General features: G+C 38.2%; 1 protein-coding gene across 1 annotated transcript; it reads left to right on the plus strand.

Annotated features, from left to right (window-relative positions):
• Positions 1-6,633: 6,633 nt before the first annotated feature.
• Positions 6,634-19,990, plus strand: LOC104239086 (sucrose nonfermenting 4-like protein). Its single transcript, XM_009793614.2, has 13 exons — positions 6,634-7,354; positions 7,447-7,534; positions 10,290-10,469; positions 11,115-11,222; positions 11,366-11,425; positions 12,705-12,794; positions 13,920-14,054; positions 15,660-15,804; positions 15,870-16,043; positions 17,821-17,884; positions 18,002-18,071; positions 18,971-19,088; positions 19,580-19,990. Exons 1-13 carry the CDS (start codon positions 7,227-7,229, stop codon positions 19,672-19,674), a joined length of 1,455 nt encoding a protein of 484 aa, XP_009791916.1. The 5' UTR covers positions 6,634-7,226; the 3' UTR covers positions 19,675-19,990.
• The last annotated feature ends 720 nt before the right edge of the window (positions 19,991-20,710 follow it).

Below are 20,710 nucleotides of genomic sequence, written 5' to 3' on the forward strand. Positions count from 1 at the left end.
TTATACGCAGATTTTCCGGTACTTTTAGCAAAAATTATGTCCCAATTTTTCTTGTTCTGCAACGTCAACTTCCTCTTTCACTCCCTTGACACTAATATCTTATTAACCACCTTTGAAATTGTTCTAGCTCTATGCTCTAAGCCTCTAAATAACTTCTGTTACAAGGCTTTAGCAAAATAGCCGGCATGCTATGTGATTATGATTGAGGCGTGGAAGAGATTGTTCATGGATACAAGTAAAAAGTTGGTCTTAAAGGTATGTTAAAGCTATCCCTTCTTTCTTTTGGCATGATCTACGACACGAATGAAATGAGCACAAATTCCATAAATAAATCTATTCATAGAAATATTAGAGATGTCTATTTTCTTGAATTTTCATATGTCTTATTATTCTATCGTATGTCCATGGGTCTCAAAAATACGTAAGTTGGTAAAGTTTATTTCATGATATTAGCCAGAGGCATAATGGTCTTATGACGTACTGAGAGATTTTATTAACATATTTTCATGTGCATTTCATGCATCTACATATGCATATTGACCCATGACCAGATGGCGTTATATACGCGTATATATATATATGTATATGGGATATGGGAAAGGTTATGGCGTTATATACGCACCACCACCTGATCAGTTAGTATACGTTGATGATTTTGCCCACAGTGGCACCAAATGGCGTTATATACGCGTATATATGTAAATATATGTATATGGGATATGGGAAAAAGGTTATGGTGTTATATATGCATCACCACCCGATCAGCTGGTATACATTAATAATTCTGCCCACAGTGGCACTAGATGGCATTATATACTCGTATATATATGTAAATATATGTATATGGGATATGAAAAAAAAGGTTATGGCATTATATACACACCACCACCCGATCAGCTGGTATACGTTGATGATTTTGCCCACAGTGGCACCAAATGACATTATATATATATATATATATATATATATATATATATATATATATATATATATATATATGGGATATGGGAAAAAAGTTATGGCATTATATACACACCACCACCTAATCAGCCGGTATATGTTGATGATTTTGTCCATAGTGGCCGAGATGATATGATGGGATACCCTCAGAGGCATGATGATATTATAAACACATGTACCTATGCACGACATGACCTTCATACGCATATACATGACACTATACGTATTTCATGATTTACAGAGTCATCCTGACTTACAGGGTATAGACAATCAGTTTGACGAGCCCTCATAGTAGACGAGGTTAGCATTCAGTGAAGGATCGGTAAGGTTCCACCTCATTCGGAGTGCATCCATGTCTATAAGTCATCGTATTAGAGTTTTGCTACAGACTTATGGGTAGGCCGGTACCCTGTCCCATTTTATGTCAAGTAATCTTAGAGGCTTTGTAGACACAGGTTTATTATGTACAGTATGTTAGAGGCTTTGAAGGCCCATATGTATTCATATTTTATGAACGATGGTTCATTGATGTAACATTTGCCCACTTACAATTGTACATTACGAGTTGTGGCCATGTTGGCCCATGATAGTTGAAAAAAAAAAGAATGAATGAGTTACAGAGTGGTTCACTCGGGCCAGTGCGGCACCGGGTGCCAGCCACGCCTCCTAAGGTTGGGGCGTGACAATTGACTTCGAAATTCTAAACTTCTGTCTTCTATTCTCTCACAGATGGTGATGACACGTGCTACCGAAGATGACCAGGCACCCGCGCCCTTACTAGAGCCACCCGAGGCTGGGGCCGGGGTAGAGGTCGAGGACGCCCCCATGGTGCAGTAAAAGCACCCTAGCAAGCTGCTACAGAGGAGCCACTAATAGCTCCAGTCGGAGAACATGCACCTAATAAGCCTACTACTCCTACTCCAACTCTTCAGGAGACTCTTGAATAGTTCATGAGCATGTACATCACTTTAGCTTAGTCATGGTTGATTCCCCTTGCTCCAGCCACATCTCAGGCCAGGGGAGGAGCACAGACTCCCGCTGCCTACACCCCAGAGCAGCGGGTTCAGGTTGATCAGATTCTAGAGATTATATCGGTACCACCTGTATTCCCAGTTCAGCCCGAGGGTAGGGAAACAACTTCGAAGGAGGAGGAGCGTAGGCTTGAGAGGTATAAGAAGTACGACCCTCCTACATTCAGTGCTCTAGCATAAAAGGATGCTCAAGGATTTCTGGAGGAGTGCCACCGTATCCTCCGTACTATGGGCATAGCAGAGTTGAGTGGAGTTTCTTTCACTGCCTCTCAACTTCGAGGAGCAACCTATCTGTGGTGACATACTTATGAGTTGGACAATCCGACTGAGGCAGCTTCCCTTACATGGACTCAGTTCTCGGATATATTTTTGAGAGAGTATGTCCCTCAGAGCCTCAGGGACGCATGGCGCGCAGAGTTTGATCAGCTACGGCAGGGTATTATGACTATTTCAGAATATGCAGTCCGTTTCAGTGACTTGGATAGACATGCACTGGCCTTGGTTTCTCTAGTTTGAGAGAGGGTTCGTCAGTTTATTGAGGGATTCATTCCCAGCATCAGGACTAGTATAGCCTGGGAGCTAGAGATGGATATCTCGTATCAGCAGGTGGTGAGTATTGCTAAGAGAGTGGAGGGCATGCTTGATCGGGATATGGAGGAGAGAGAGGCCAAGAGGTCTCGAGATTTAGGCCATTATTCTGGTGCCTGTACCCCAGCTGAAGTTCGTCATGGTAGGGGTTATGTGAATTGCCCCGTTCATTTAGCTCTTCCAGTCGCCAGTGGTATTCCACCTCCTCCTAGGCCCCATGAGCCTTATTATTCACCTTTAGTATCTAGTGTACCTCCTACACGGGGTGCTAGCAGCGGTCAGTCTAGCAGACTTGGCCCGAGCCAATCACAGCCACCACATCCTCCCAGAGCTTGTTTTGAGTGTGGCGACACTCGTCATATAGTGAGGGATTGTCCCAGACTTAGGAGGGGTGCACCTCTACAGACTTCTCAACTACAACGTGCTCCACAGGGTTTCCAGGCTATGATTACGGCACTATCTGCCACTCCACTTTCTCATCCAGCTCGAGGTGGAGGTCGGGGAGGTAGAGGTCGCCCTAGAAGGGGAGACCAGGCCAGATACTATGCCATTCCTGCTCGTACAGAGGCTGTTGTTTCCGATTCTGTCATTACAGGTATTGTTCCGGTCTGTCGTAGAGATGCATTGGTTCTATTCATTCCAGGCTCCACTTATTCTTATGTATTGTGAGCACGTGATTTTTGTTTTTGCGCGACAGTCGCTCCAAAAGAATAAAATTGGTCCTGCTGTACAATTTTTGGATTTCTGTGCGGCACTTTGTTGATTATTTGTGACTTTGTATTTAAATCAGATATTTAGCCATTATAACAATTTAAGCGACCGTGCTAGAACCACGGGATTCGAGGGTGCCTAACACCTTCCCTCGGGTCAACAGAATTCCTTACTTAGAATTTCTGGTTCGCAGACTTCATTTGGAAAAGTCGAAAATTTCCTCGATTTGGGATTCAAGATAAACCGGTGACTTGGGACACCAAAAGCCAAACCTTTCCCAAGTGGCGACTCTGAATTAAATAAATAATCCCATTTTCGAATATTGTCACTTAAATTGGAAAAACTCCACCCGCGCATTTAACCCTTCGGGGCCGGGCGCGCAAAAAGGAGGTGTGACATGTATCATCTTATTTTCCCCCGCATTTGGGCGTATCTTGGGATTTCTTTAGTTCCCCTGTTTATGTGTCTGCTCCCGTGGGAGATTCTCTTGTTGTGAACCGCGTGTATCGGTCGTGTTTGATTATTCTTAGTAGTTTTGAGACTAGAGCCGATTTATTAATGCTCAGCATGGTAGAATTTGATGTTATTTTGGGCATGGATTGGTTGTCGCCCCGTTATGCTATTCTTGATTGTCACGCCAAGATTGTGACACTGGCTATGCCAGGTTTACCGCGATTAGAGTGGAGAGGTACCTTAGATTACACTCCCAGCAGAGTTATTTCATTTCTTAAAGCTCATCGAATGGTTGGGAAGGGGTGTGACGTGTATCTAGCCTATGCGAGAGATGTCAATATTGATACCTCGATTCAGTCCCAGTAGTGAGAGATTTCCCTGATGTGTTTCCAGCTGATTTTTCGAGCATGCCGCTTGACAGAAATATTGATTTTGGCATTGATTTGTTACCGGGCACTCAACCTATCTCTATTCCTCCTTATCGAATGGCCCCTTCTGAGTTGAAGGAGTTGAAGGAACAGTTACAAGAATTGCTTGATAAGGGCTTCATTCGGCCCAGTGTGTCACTTTAGGATTCTCCTATCTTGTTTGTGAAGAAAAAGGATGGTTCTATGCGTATGTGCGTTTATTATCGCCAGTTGAACAAAGTAACAGTGAAGAAACGATATCCTTTGCCTAGTATGGATGACTTATTTGATCAATTACAGGGTGCCAGAGTGTTTTTCAAGATTGACTTGCGTTCTGGTTATCATCAGTTGAAGATTCGGGAGCCAGATATCCCAAAGACTACTTTTAGGACTTGGTATGGTCATTACGAGTTCCTTGTCATGTCATTTGGGCTGACCAACGCCCCAACAACATTTAAGCATTTGATGCACAATGTATTTCGGCCTTATCCTGACTCGTTCGTCATTGTCTTTATTGATGACATTATAGTTTACTCCAGGAGTCGGAAGATCATGAGCAACACTTGAGGACAATGCTTCACACCTTGAGAGAAAAGAAATTACATGCAAAGTTCTCAAAATGTGAGTTCTGGTTAGATTCCGTGGCATTCTTGGATCATGTGGTATCGAATGAAGGGATCAAGGTGGATTTCGGGAGACCCCCATGCACATTTGCGTTTGGGACTATGAGACGGTATCTCGGGAGATCCCCTGATGTTATCACTGTGTTATGAGCTATTTTCTTTTATTTATTCTATCTCTGTTAGATTCCCGTATCCATATTTATTGCGATATTTCATTCTGTCTTATTTCATTATTTATACCAGTAGGGTCTTGACTTGACCTCATCACTACTCGATCGAGGTTAGACTTGACACTTACTGAGTACCATTGTGGAGTACTCACACCCTTTCGTGCACATGTTTTTCGTGTGTAGATCCAGGTTCATCGTACCAGCCTCATCACTAGTTGCAGTCGCTGCTGCTTATTGGAGACTTCAAGGTACATATGCCCGCGCCCGCAGATCCTCGGAGTCCCCCTCTATCCCCCTATGTTCATGTTTTCCCTCTTTCCGTAGAAAAGATGTATAGAACAACTAAGATTTCTTAGTAGCTTGTGACTTGCGGTATTTCGAGTTTTGGGAATTGTTTGGTGCATTTCAAAGGTGATATTTGTATATACCGAGTGCCATTCAGTTACTTATTATATATTTATTACTGCTAGCAGTTTATGTTCAAGCTTTTATTTCATTTCTGTAAAGCGTTAGGCTTACCTAATCGTAGAAATTAGGTGGAGGAAGGAAATGGATCGTGACAACTCGCACGATAAGACTTCGTTTCATATTAGCCTTTGGCTTCCGTTTGGTTAGTCCTCGACTTTGAGCTTGAATCTTTTGTCAGTTTAGCTCAATATTGGCATGCATTTTGCTTGTTATTCAATGAGATTTTTCTAACCTTCTAGGAAGCTATTATGCAATGTGATGAGGAGTTATGTATATCCAAAGTTCTTATACAACACTTTCACATTAATTAACTTCAAATTAAAATGCCTGATTTAATTCTTTGGCAATTTATCTTTCATTGCACATGTCACAAAACATTTCTTAACTTATTTCTATTATAGTAAACCCTACATTAATTAACGTTAAATCAAAACGATTAATGCAATTTCTTAGAGATTCACCTTAACTTAATCTCTTAGAGAATAACCTTATAAACCTTTAGCGAATTCACTACCTTATAAACCTTTAGCGAATTCACCTTAATATAATTCCCTAGCGATTTATCAAGCATCTCTTAGTTTATTTTTATTATGGTAAACTCTCATTTAATGAACTTTAAAACGTTTAGTGCAATCCCTTGGCGAATTCACCTTAATGTAATCTTTTACCGATTCATTCGCGATTATGCATATAACCAAATATCTCGTAGCTTTTTTCTATTTATGGTAATCTCTAATGTTAATAAATTTTAAATTAACATCTCGTAATTTACTTCTATTACGGTATACTCCAATTGAGAACGATCATTTTTCCAACATAAAGATCTTATTGTTGCATGCAAACTTTTTTTTTTTTTCAAACATTTCTTGTCATAAGGTGGTTTAATCGAACTAGAACTTTTAATTAACCTTTTTCCTCACTTTTGTGATTGTTGGTGATCGTGATGTCTAAATATGAAAGTCTAAATTAAGATCCAATAACCTAGTATTTAATAGTATAAAGTGAAACTATTTATGTTTTAACGGAGAAATCTGAATATAATTAAAGAAATTAAGATTGACAAATTTGTGGTTTGGTGAGTGAGTTGCCAAGATGGCTAAAAGTGTAACACAAATAAAGTTGGCTCTAACCTATTCTCTTCTCTCCTCCCCTCACCTCATCTACACATCCGTACACGTAATCTTTTTTGTACATGCACGCACATACATACAATTATTTCACCATATTTAGTTTTTCCAATTTGTCCTCTTTTTTCCTTTTCTTTTTCCCCTCATAACTTATTTTTTGCCTTTTTCTTCCATAGATGATTCTCTTCTCCACTTTCCGCCACATTGCACACAACAACTTCAAAGATCTATCATCAATGTCGATACTCTCTATCCTTGCACTCCAAAATTAAATCTTTTTTTCTCCTCTTTAATTTTACTCGATATTCTGAATTTAGGGTTTTTTTTCCGCTTCCGATTCAGCTCAGATCAGAGTTGGAATTGCATTGTTTTCATCATATTTCGTGACTTCATGAAGATTTAGGGTATTTTGTCGACTCGTGGAAACTTGGATAAAATTTTATTTTTAATTTTTTGGGAGATTGTGGATTGAGAAATTGTGTTAGGGTTTCGATTTTCTGTTTGCATGTGTAGAATATGAGGAGGGGTCCTCTGCCGTAGCATGGAGGATCCCAGAATTGGGATTTTTTAGAAAATTAGTGGGCATTGGAGGCAGATTCTGTATTTGGATTATTTATTAAGTGAAGTGGAAAATTAGGTTTTTTGAAGGTAGTTATTGTGTGAAGTATAAATCTTTGTGAAGGGGGAGATGTTTGGGTCTGGGAGTGATAGTGGGCAGAACCATAGTGGGGTTGGTGCAGGTACTGTTTTGATCCCAACGCGTTTTGTATGGCCTTATGGGGGAAGAAGAGTGTTGCTCAGTGGCTCTTTCACTAGGTGATTAGCTGTTGTTCTTTTTTCTTTGTTCTTTTTTATTATTTTGTGAGAAATTGTCTTTCTTGGTTGAAAATGAATATGGAACTATGCAGGTGGCAAGATCACATAACAATGTCACCCATGGAGGGTTGCCCAACTGTGTTTCAGGTTGTCTGCAACTTAACACCAGGATATCATCAGGTTTGTGTTATATGGAGTGTTAATGCTGGTAGTATGTACTTTGTGAAGCTCCTTTGTAGCTTTCAAACAAATAGGCTACGGTGCTGACTATTAATGCTTACCAACGTCATACTTAATGATGGGGTTTTATGAGCTGTTGTTCTGTAGCGTGAGATTGTCAAATGGTAACTTTGGCTAAAAAAGCTAGTTGTTTTAATTTGATCAAGAGATGAATAGCGAGGTTAGATTTTTCAAAGGTTGTGAAGCATATAGGCTACTTGGAAATTAAAATGCGTCTTAGGAGTTCTTTTTTGTTTTTTGTTTTGACGTGCATATGAACAGAAACTATTGGATCTTCTAATTGTAGCATACAAACTCATTGTAAGCATACAAGGGAAGTTGATAGAGACTCTTTAAATGAGTTGCTACCTATATTTTATTCGCAAATAAATCTGCTTATGTGAGATAAGAAAAAAAGATGTATCTGCTTATGAGTTGGAGGATTTAAACAAACATAGCGAAGTAGGAAAGTGGAATGTGAGTGATTGACCTATAGAGCTTCACAATTCTATTACTAGTCAGATTGAAGGTACTCCTTTGTGGGCACGTCACAGGTTCGAACCTTGCTGCAAACAAAAGCCTGGTATTTAAATGGAGGCCCTTTATCCGCCGAGTTTTAAACCGTGCACTACTGGCCCTCGGGGATTTCTCGGTTATTAGAAAAAAACTCCTTTTCGGGCAAGTAATATTAATTGCAGAAAATGAGGCAAATGTTACAGCATAATTGGACATATGCTTCTCGAACTACATCATAGGCATAATCGGCACAACTTCCAGCTAATCAGGAATTCCCAAAACCTGTTCCTTTTGATCTTAGGGATCAACTTCACTATTCAGCCTGCTGAATTGTAAAGAAATCTTTCAAGCTGTGTCCTCAAGGAAAGCAGCAACCCCTTGTCACCGTTTACTTGTCCTCTCAGTGCACAAATGTGCTACAATCACGGCCAGGGCAAGCTTAATGACTTATTTGGCAAAAAACTGAATTGTTCATTGCTTCACAGGCGAACTTTATAAATGTGGCTTTAAATGGAAATATCCTTCCAAACTCTATTGACTAATTGCAACGTGGAAAATAAGACGTTTAGTGTTTCAGGAGAGTTGAGGCAGAGATGCCAGGAGTCATTAAGGTCCCAACCTTATAATCTGCTGAGGGTGGAATTGTTCCTATGACGAGCAAGCCAAAGGATGAATGCCCATCTACAAATCCTTATTCTAAAGTTCTCATAATATAATTCAACCTATTTGCTTACTCTTGTCATTCAATCTGGTAGAATAAAGTTGGTCCTATATCAATACCATTGCTCAAAAAACAGGGTTTTCAAGACCTTTAAATGAAAGCTGAGTTGTAGAGTGAAGAGAGCCTTAGAAGAAAGAGAAGAAGGCGGCAGGGCACTTATTGACCATTGAGTGCACAGAGTGATAGTGGTACCATTGGAAGGGGAATGAAGAAAGGGAGAAGCAACATTGAGATAGAGAGACGAAGAGGGGAGTTAGAATGTTCGAGGTTCATGGTTTAGATTAATTTTTCTGATAACTAAGAAAAAGTTCATGAACTGCACGACTTATTCTCAAAAATGTGCTAAATGCTTCTATGTGTTTAGGTTAATAGTATGCAATATTCTTTGATTTCTTTCTAATATTGATATCTAGTAAATTTTCTTACTTAATAATTTTCCTGAAAAGGGGAAGATGCTTTCTTTTTGCTTATTCCTTCTTCGAGGTCATCCAAATATCGATATTGCAACTAAAGTCTTGAAACCAAATTATGTCAATTCTATATCTGGAAGTAGAGGCAGTAGGTCTTGCCAAGTGAAAGTGGCTCCCATAGAGGGAGATCAATTAGCTCCTGTTCATTTATTACGTCAGACTGTTAGAGAACTTCTCCAGTGTAGGGGATAGCTTCTATGATCAGTAACACGATACGGAAAGTTATTCCTCATGTTTTTTTATTCTTTTGAAACAGAAAACCACTTGAGCTAGAATACATTTTTTATTTCTCATGCTTTTTCACGGGTGCCGTGGTGGGTTGAAGCTTGACCTTCGATGCTTTATGTTTACTTTTCGAGCAGTCAAAATGCACTTGTGTTGACATTGGATGAGTTTGAGTGGGAAAACAGCGTTTTTTTATATAGTAGTTGTCTGAAATCCTCTATGTTTTAGAATTTAAAAACTAATTCCTACAAAATAAAAACCCTTCTCAAAAAATTCCTACAAAATAAAAGGTAAAGTGGAATCTTGGTATCTAAAGGGTGCTGGGTTTGCTCTCCCACCCCCCTTTTCTCTCTCAACGTTGGTCGCTGGTTGCGCTGGAGGGTCTAAACTCATATCAGTGAAAAGTTGAGGAGGATTTTTTGCACGTGCAGTTTCGTCATTGTGTGTTGTCTGATCATATTTGATAATGCATATGTTTGCTTCTACTTCACTGTAAAAAGGAGAGAATGGAAGCAATGTTTTGTTGCAGGTAGATTATTTTCATCTCATTTCCCTCTTTGTTTGATAGATAAAGTTTTTAGCAGAGACGAGTTTACATTGTTTTCTTTTTTCTTTCTTTTGGATAGCAATCCCCTTGTTTGGTTCGACATAGTTGAAATGACTATTATATGAAAGGACTAAAACTTCACCTAAGTTAAAGTGACATAGTCAATGAAAATAAGATCTTAATATAATATTTTGTAATAGTGCAATGAAATTGATATGCGTTTTCACTTACTTGCAGTACAAGTTCTGTGTTGATGAAGAATGGCGCCATGATGAGCGTCAGCAATTTGTAAGTGGAAATTATGGTGTAGTCAACACAATTTTCTTGCCCAGGGAGTCAGATGGAATTCCTGAGATTTTTAACTCAGATGTGCCCGCAAGATCTAATATGGACGTTGATAATGATTTTCTTCGTCTGGTAAGAGGATTAACATTGCTCGTAACTAAAATGTTCTATTAGCTGATGCATTTGGCTCCTTTCCTGCTTCACTTGTTCTCTTGAATTTGTTTCATAAATCTTGATACTCTTTCTTGCCCTTTTTGCTATTGCATTTTCTTTTTGCAACTCATGCTGATATTCAACAATGCGCTATGCCCAGGGATTGTGTGGATAAGATCTCTTGGAAAAGGAATATATTCAAACTATCAAGTGGTCTGTTTTTCCTGATATTGCTCCATGAAATTGATAAAAAAAGAAAAGAAAATAAAGGAAATTTCTGTATGACTATTCAGTTCGCGTTTTCCCAACTTACTTTCTCTTGTGATATCATTCGTTATTGAGGAATGTTATGTAGAAGTTGAAGCTATTTGAGCAATTACTGCTCCTGGGAGAGGAACATTATATTTTTTTCAGTAATTTGAAACTCTTTATTGTTTTTTGTTTTTATTTTTATTTTTTGCCAGTAGGAGAAATTTTAGATTTTAAGTGTTTGAAGATTTACCTATTGTATTGGTTGTAATTGCTGAGCTTTGATAGTCCATACCCGAGGATTTAGCATTTCAACAAAGAAATCTCAGCATTACTATCTTTCTATGTAGTGTAACCATCAGATATTACCTGCAGGATGCAGTTCCACAGATATCACAGGCTGAAATAGAGCTATCTCGTCAACGTATATCTGCATTTTTGTCTACACATACTGCCTATGAGTTGCTCCCAGAGTCTGGCAAGGTATCTATGCATTGATGCTGTCTATATTCTCCGCTTAGTAGTACAGGATAATTAACGAGAAGATGTAAACATTCTTTTTTCTTTTTTGATAAGTTAAATGTAAATGTTCCGTGTCTTAAATGTTCCCTGTCTTTCTCCTATAGGTTATAGCTTTGGATGTAAATCTTCCAGTGAAACAAGCTTTTCATATTCTCTATGAGCAGGTAAATACTGTTGCACATATTGAAGACATGCTGTTATCGGCTGTAGTTTCTTGATTTTTTATATTCTGTTTAAGATCCGGCTTCCACCCTATGGATTTTGTAGCTAGTTGTTTAGGCAATCATAATGAACATAGGGGAGTGAGTCACTCTGTACGTGCTCATAGTTTTTGTCAGCTTCGAGGACTTAAAAATAGGTTTATCTATGTAATTGATGATTATTAGGAAATAATGAATTTGTATATTTAGATTTCTAGAAGTAATCTATGCCAAACCTTCTTGTGAACTTTGGTACAAGTCATCCAATCCACAAAAGAGTTTTAACTTGGTCAAAAGAATATGTTTCATTGTTTCTACTTAGTTATAATATTGTTAGTAATCCTTACCAAAAAATAATATCTCTTGTTATGACAATAAGGGGCCATTTGGTTTGTCTACAAGTTATACATGAACTTTAGTACGATGATCGTAATATGGTAAATAATTTTGTATTTGTTAATTTTTATTGGATCAAAATATAGATATACAATATATAGTCTAAATTATGCTTGGTTTTAAATTAAATAAAGATTTTTCGATAATACCCTCATTGTATTTTACATTACTTTATCCAACCAATTTAAGATATAGGTTATTATATAAATTAAATGTTATAATTATAAATGTTTACTTATTCGATCGGACCAGTTCTAAGAGAAAGTTGAGAATTAGGTAGATAAAATATGGGTTATCTGAATACCTAAATATTGCATCAGTCCAACAATTATGCCTCAATTTGAAACCGATTGGGATCGATTACAGAAAATGGAAGTAGGGAAGAGGAAGGAGGTCGATGGATGGTTGGGAATGATGAAAGGAGAATGGGCCGTGTTTGGGGTGGGGGTGGGGGTCAAGGGCATCTCGATTACATGTTGAAGTGGTTAAAATCCCTTAATACAGTCTTTCCAAAACAACCGTAAGTGGAATACGTATTTATAAAGACAATAATACTACTATTACTTATGCTATATTTTACTTATCAAAAAAGAAAAAAGAAAAAAGAAAAACAGACTAACATGTTGAAGGCTTTATTGGGTTGATATGCCATAATGCCATTTGTACACTTAAAGATTGATAGTGATTGTGTTCAGTTTTGGAAACATTGGGACATTATTTAATTTTTTCATTGCAATTATAGCTCCTGCTTCATTTTACTGGTGTGAATTGTAATTGAATTTTTATTGCTGTCATTTCACTAAGTAACAGCTTGGATTTGCTGACATCTGATTAAAGCTTTTCCCAGGGAATCTCTGTTGCTCCTTTGTGGGACTTCTGCAAGGGTCAGTTTGTTGGAGTTCTCACTGCGATGGACTTCATCTTAATCCTAATGGAGGTAAGCACTATAGTAATTCCTTCTCTGAGGATGTTGTTTATTGGTTTCGCTTTAAACTTTGCCTCATGCCTTCATCTACGTGTGGGGTCATCCTTGAGCTTTACTTCAACCTTCGATTCTGCTCACCGTCTTCTAGAAATCTTTCCTGTTTGGTTCTTCTTGTTCTTATTTCTATAAGATGCCTGATATAGGATTCCATATATCTGGAAATTTTCATCTCTTCCTCCTCAACTTCATTATAAATTATTGGAGCTAGATAAAGCATGATGAAGATCATCAATGACATAGTTGTAACTGGTTTCATGGCATATTCTGTATAAGCTGCAGATATTTGGTTCTCAGTTTCAATTTAATTATGCCCCAAGAAAATTCACTAAAGCAAAGTGTGAAGTTGGTTCAATCATTGTCTACTGTTTGACATTCATCAGTTGTTGAAGTTTTTATCGTCAAACAGGAAAATCTGCAAAATGTGCTCAATGGAGCAATAGGGCTACTTTTACTGATGAAAAAAAGGAGCAACTTGGCTTCTTTGTCCTTTCCGAATCGAATGCTATGTTCTCCCTTTTGGGGCCAAGACAAATTAACATTCACTTCCCTGAAATCAAGTATCTCACCGTTTATCATATATAATCAAATGCTTGAGCCATCCCAGTTTCAACTGTCAGACATCTAAGTGAATCAAAAAGTCCATTACCTTGTTTCTGGATCAGTTGTCATGGAACAATCTTTAATTCGGACGTCTACTCAATAAACGATTATATTATTCTAGAAATTCTGTAAAGTCAAATCGAGCAACTTGCTCTGAAAACAAGGCATTATTTATTCTTTCCATGGTATGCGTGCTATGTGTGGATATCCTAGAGGACTATTATCCTGAGTGAAATCATAGTATTTCTTGTCTGTTGCTTAATGGTCTTAGAGGGGAAGTCAAGTATGTCTCTTAGGGTTCCATTTCAAAGAAAAGAAAGTTCCATTTCAAAAAGTATGTCTTTTAGTGTTCAAATGTATGGTCCATATTTTATCAGCTAATTTTGTGCAGTTTCTTCCCTTCCCCTTCAACTTTAGGGGACTTGACATCCTTCTTTCTTAAATGAACGTAAATGCTAATATGTTATCCAACTTCAGCTTGGGAATCATGGATCTAACTTGACGGAAGAAGAGCTCGAGACACATACCATATCTGCTTGGAAAGGGGGAAAGATACGGATCAACAGGCAAATTGACTGTAACTTGAATTCGTATTCAAGAAGTCTAATCCATGTAAGCGAATTTCACAGCTAATTATTCACAATATTTTCATTTGTCCTGACATTTGCTTATCATGTCTTTTTTTCCTGATATTAGCCAAAAGGTACTGGGAGTTGTTTTACTTTCTAGAAAATTGTTGGGGTACCCTTGAGCTTTGCTCCCCCTAGATTCATGAGAGCCTTAGCCTAGTGGTCATCAAAATCTGACGGATAAGAGAGAAGCGAGCACAGAAGAAAGAGGAAAAAGAAGAAAGCCTTTGAAACTTTTGAGTTCAGTATGTTTGAAACTTTATTAGGTTGAATAACGTTGACGTTTGCTGTGGGTGAAGTCATGTGGATTGTTAAATTAGATATGAAATGATATGGTTATTGAAGTCGCTAATACACTACTGCTTGTAGCATTAAATCGTTTAGCCAATTATTTTTGTGATACAAACTAGCAAAAATTTGTCTTTGGTGTGTGTAAATTGCTGAAATAACATCAAGCGTGGAATTTTCCTGAATTTGTAATTTTTACGCGTGTATCCTATCTGATTTAATGATCTCCGTGGTGAATCTAATATTCTCTCCTTTTGTCTTTTTATTATCTTGAGCCGAGGGTCTTTCGAAAACAGCCTCTCTACCCCTTCCGGGTAGGGGTAAAGTCTGCGTACACACTATCCTCCCCAGACCCCTCTTGTGGTATTTTACTGGGTTGTTGTTGTTGTATCCTATCTGATTTACAGAGAGTCTGCTATGCTTCCTGCTAGCATTTTTCTGACAAGCCAGTCTCTTTCCTCTAAAAGATTCTCTGTGTTTTACTATTTTTTAAAGTAATTTGAAGCAGGTGCAGTATTTGCTGGTATATTGCCAGGAGCGAGGAAACAGAATTTTGAATTTCATGAATGTGAAATAAGATTTTTTGGGCTAAAATGCATTTGTTACGGAACACTCAAATTTCTAAGCCTCTGGTTGGCACCTTGTTGGGTAGAAGCATGATAACCAAGACCATAAAATGGGATATGAATGATTCCAGTGATTATCTAACGTGAGTGGACTGAAGATATGAATTAAGAGAAAGATTCCACACCAGAGTGTGCTTTTAAGTGGTTCACATGTAACATAGCTAGTTACTGCTGTAAAACAAGCCTCTAGCAGGCTTCTGGTTGAAAGTTTGGCTTCAGAGTCATTAGATGCACTGCGAGCTGGGTTTTATGATTTAGGTCCTGATTGGCGTGTAACCGTTTCAAGGACAAGCAGTATTATACAACATAATTTAGGCGGAGCTGCTGCTATTGTCTGAAATCTTACAGCCGCGTCACTTGAGTTCCTCTCTGTTTTGAAGAATCTATTTTTCAATTGGGGGTCCTTTTTGCGCCTTTATTTGTTCTTTTATCTGTAAATGTGCCCGGGCACTTGTATTCAACCCCTTGTGATTTTTCTGGGGATGGGGAAATGTTGTTGGAATTGTGAAATTCGAGTTATATCTATCCTCTTCCTTCTAAGTTCTCTAACCTAATTTGGTGATAATTGTTGACATTTGACGCACTATTGAGCTTAATAGTTATGTTGCTTTGCCTTTCAATTAAGCTTCTGCATAACCCTGGCATTAATATCTGCTAGCTTCTGCATCACACAGGGTGGGCCTTGTGACTCGTTGAAAGATCTTGCCTTAAGACTTCTGCAAAACAAGGTCTCAACTCTTCCCATTATCCATTCTTCTTCACCTGATGGCTCATTTCCTCAGCTGCTACACCTGGCCACCCTTTCGGGGATTTTAAAGTGTAAGTTGCTCTTTCATATGCTGAATGAGCTGTTTTCTCTAAGCTAATTTCTAAGAAATGTCCAGGTATCTGCCGGCATTTTAAACATTCTTCTAGTTCCTTGCCAATTCTTCAGCAACCAATTTGCGCAATTCCTATCGGTACTTGGGTTCCAAAAATTGGGGAAGCAAGTGGAAAGCCAGTCGCCATGCTAAGACCAAATGCTTCTCTTGGTGCTGCTTTATCTCTATTAGTTCAAGGTGATTCTTCCCTTTATTATTATTTTTCTGAATCATTAGTTGAAGTCAGGATAGTGTTTGCTATTGTATTTTTCTAGTTTCATCTTTTTTTTTTTTTTAAGGTTTCTTTTTGTCTATTATTTCTTAAATGACCCTGTTTTCTGTTTTTGCTTTCTGTAAGAACTTGTACAAAAAGAGGAAAAAGGAGGAAAAGAAAAGTTTGATTAGTGATTGAGAAGAAAAATCACTCAGACATAAAAATGTTCTATTTCAGATACTTCAAGGTAATAAGATTAAAGACCACGAAGTTTTTGCAAATATGATAAGAATATGCTAGTAGAGGTTCCAGATCCCACTCTTTTACACTTGGGGGTGAAAGGCAACAACGGTGATTGATACATGAGTTGTAGTCAACACTTCGGTGTTTTAACCCAAATACATTATATGGTTGTAGACTCTTTTAAGATATATACCTCAATGCTAGCACCAAAGCCCCATATAGTGGTTGGGAATCATTCAGAGTTGTTGAAGCTCATAGTGCTGGGTATGAAGTAAACAATTTGTACTGCAACACTTAGGAGGTAGCAGTTGAAAAATAGATCAAATGCTCCTCACATCATCAGAGTTGGATGAGTTTTCTCGGTTCTTGGTAAATGGTAACTGTAGTGGGTCGTTAGGACTCCATTTACAGTTAAGGACTAAGGATCAGCTGAGCTTCATTTTGGGGCTCAAGACTAAACAAAAGATATTGACAAAAAAATATGGGGACTTTTCCCAGTATAAAGTCGTTGAAGAAGACCTAACAATAGGCACCTTGGTCTAGATTCACGTTCTCGGATCAGAATATGTTTCAGATTAAAACACTGAAAAGGGGTTGATTGAGGTTACAAACAGTGTTGTCATAGGCGAAAAGTGTTAAAAAGCGCTCCAGGTCTATAAGGGCTTTAAGCGCAAAGCGCAATTAAAGTGTGGGCTTTAGTTAAAAAAGCGCAATGAAGAAAAAAGTAAAATATATAGGTAATGCAACAATTAACAAGTTCATTTATAATGATTTCCTTAAAAATTAATTATATCTTTTAGCCATTTATATTTATTATTTTGTACCACTCTATTCAAGATAGAACTTACTGGCAATGAGGTGTGGGTTTTAGTGCCTTGCCTGCACTAAAGCGCAGCCTAAGTGACGCGAAGCGCATACCCGGAGCTTTTTTGAGCTTCAGGCTTAAGCACGCCTCAAATGAGCCTTTGACAACATTGGTTACAAATTAATCACTTCTCTGTCGCTTCAGTTTTCCTGGAAAAATCAGGAATTTGACGAAATAGAATCCTCTGTGAGATAATAAGATGCAGTAACTAAAATATCATGAACCAAAATAGTACACCTTTAACTTAATAAAACAATAGGAGCAGAGTCCACCAACTACTTAAGCTCTTCTATAGTCTATAGTTTGCAGCAATATTCTTCTCCTGAATCTCCTCTATAACTCTATTCAACACTTACCTTAAGGGGTGACTAGGGCCTATGACCTAATGCCTAAAGGTTTAGAGCGCGATCAGATGCCATGGAGAAGCTCTTAGGCTTCATTGTTTAACTGCTTAGCTTTGTTGGATGTGCGAACTTTTCTTTTAAGCTCAAAATTGGTCCAATTTACTGGTAACCGCTCAACTTGCCGACAACTAGGACTTCCGTGAAGCATTTTCATAATCCAGATGAGAGCCTTAAGAAATTTTTGTTCCAACTATGTCATTTTGCTATGTTAACTTTGTCATCCAACCTATTCTTTATTGTGTATTACAGCTGAAGTTAGTTCGGTACCAATTGTGGATGATAATGATTCCTTGCTGGATATCTACTGTCGAAGGTAATTAGCTCTATGTGAACCTACCGTGCAGCTTTTACGTTGTGTAACCTTCTTACATATTCTTTTACTATTACTATCCTGTTTCAGTATGACGTGCTTTTTGTCATTTTGTGACAGTGACATTACTGCATTGGCAAAAGACAGGGCGTATGCGCAGATTCGTCTTGATGAATTGAGTATTCATCAGGTAAACGTGTTAAGAGCTATTTGAACTACAATTTTTGATTTCTTTGCTGGGATGGTACCTCTATGTTTATGTATGTACATATCAAATTTCCCCAGTTTTTTCCCCTTCAAATTCCCCCACTATTTTAGGAATGCATGTGCAGTTCCATTTATTAGTTTTTGTTCTCTTCACCATCTCCTTAATATTGGAGGAAGAGGTGGATCCTGATCCCTGAAAGATGGATTGAACTAGAAAAGTTTGAGCTAGTGGGGTCTTCATTGCGCTAACTGGCTCCGTAATAGCTTAAGTTATTGTGATTCTGATCTGAGCAGACTAAATATGTTTGGAAAATACACACTTTGTCTGGTCTATAGATCCTTTTGATCTTGCCCTTTGTCTGGTCTATAGATCCTTTTGATCTTGCCCCAGGGCTTAGTTCAAGTGGCAAAGGTTGAGGAAGTGTGACTTAGGTCACAGTTTCGAGCCCTACACCATGCAAAGTTGCTAACTAAGCCTGGTATTTAAGTGGAGAAGGGTAGAGGGGTGGGTCCATTATCCCTGAGTTTTGAAGGCTGTGGTTGGTCCTAAGAGTTGGCCACAGACGGATTTCTCGGTCATCACGAAAAAAAGGGATCCTTTTGATCCTTAATTTGAGTTGTATTGAGGAATTTCCCAGTTGATTGCATCAAGGTTCTGTAACATTCCATGGCCTGTGAGAATAGTACAAGTTTACTTGTTTCTAACTGTCTGCATTGCCTAGTGTGTGCTTATCCATAATATTATAACACTGAGGAGTTTAGGAACAAATTGCATGGACAGCACCTTTTTTGCATATGTATGGCACTTTTCATGCAAGTTGGCGTTGCCATTTAGTGTCCAAACTGTTACTAGAGTTCTCATTTTATCTGCTTCTTCTGCAGGCAATACAATTGGGACAAGATGCAAGTTCTCCTTATGGGTTATTCAATGGACAGAGATGTCAGATGTGTCTAAGGTCTGACCCTTTGCATAAAGTAATGGAGCGACTTGCTGTTCCTGGTAAACATCTTCAGTCTTCCATTTGTTTGAGACTTTCAGTTTGCATTCTGTATCTTTGCTTTTGATATTTACCTTTGCTAAAGTTTTGCCAAAAGAGAGCTTTTTCCTTGTCTGTATCTGTTTCTGATGTGTTGCAGTTTTGCGAACACCGAGGAATATCACTCGCTTTATCTTTTAGATGGAAACATTCCATTTTATTTGGACAACTTTACATGAGATAATGCGTACAGCACATTTTTTTCTACCACTGTCAGCTTCTACTATTTTGTCTATCTTGTTTGCCCTTCTTTCATTTATGGAGGTTGCATTTCTTTTTTGCTGATGTACGAGATTGCTATAGCTGTATTTCCCCTATTTCCTAGTTTATGTTGATTTCCTTGTGAGTTTCTACTGTATGAACTCAAAGTTTACAACACATTTTCCTGCACAATTTGTAGTTTTCAACGACTTAAATGAAAGAATAAATAAGCAGATCTTTGGTATACTTTCAGGAGCAAGGAGACTTGTCATTGTGGAGGCTGGTAGCAAGCGCGTGGAAGGCATTGTTTCAGTGAGTGATGTATTTAGGTTCTTACTCGGCTGCTAATACAGCCTGGTGATCGCCCCGCCTTTTAGGGCTTTGTTGTGGTGGCTTTATGAAGAAGCCATTGCTTGGCACTCATGCTAGTTGCTCTTCAGCAATGCCCTTTTCTCATAGTTGCATTTGTTATTGGTCTTGAAATTTGTGGAGTCCTGATGGGCTCATGCTTTTGACCCCCTTCTTTTTCCAGGATGTGAGTTCAGAAAGAAAGAAATGTCTGTAAATTGAGAGGATCCCAAATTTTCCCTTATTTATATCTTACATTTTCACAACCTTGTTATTATCAACCATGTCATAGTGTAGTTGCTCTGTTTTATCTTTACTAGCTAACAAAATAGCGATGAAGGTGTCAGTAGCTGTATAGTTTCTCATGATGCTGGTTGGTTGCTGGAAAGTAACCTTGCTATCCTTTTTTTCTTCTCTCTGTGGTACTTAAATATATGCATTTTAGTGAATGTAATCTGTAGTTGTTGAGTCGGAAACATTTACGGTTACCAACTTTGAACAAATTTGCAAGATATTGTTTGCCATTTGGATAGACGCATATCCCCTTTTGTTGGAAGTACTTCTTGGTTACTAAAATAATTGTGTACCTTATTATACCCAAGGGATATAGCTTAGACATGCTGAAGTGGAACGAAATACTAATAGTTATCACAATGTAGTTCCATGATTCGGGGAAGGGAATGATGTGAGGGTACTTGGTGGGTTTTGTGCTGCTTGTGTCCGTGATCCTCATCTATGCGATACATTGTGCGGATGAGGAAAGAATTTTGCTTATCGTGACCAGGCTTGGGAGGCTACTTACCAAAAACACGTCTGTGTCAAGTTGTTTCCGTTGGAGCCAATAACCAAAGCCCCCATGGATCTAGAGTTGCTCATATTTTACAGAAGATTGTGACATATAGGAATGATGCCTTATATCGAGAATATCTCATAATCTTTTTTGGTTTTATTTATTTCGGAGTTTAATAAGTTCAGTTTTTATTTTTCTACATCACAAATTGCAGTCTGGAAATTATCTAGATGAAAGTAGAGAGCG

The sequence above is a fragment of the Nicotiana sylvestris genome, chromosome 1, assembly GCF_000393655.2.
Source record: "Nicotiana sylvestris chromosome 1, ASM39365v2, whole genome shotgun sequence".
In the NCBI taxonomy this organism is placed as follows: domain Eukaryota; kingdom Viridiplantae; phylum Streptophyta; class Magnoliopsida; order Solanales; family Solanaceae; genus Nicotiana; species Nicotiana sylvestris.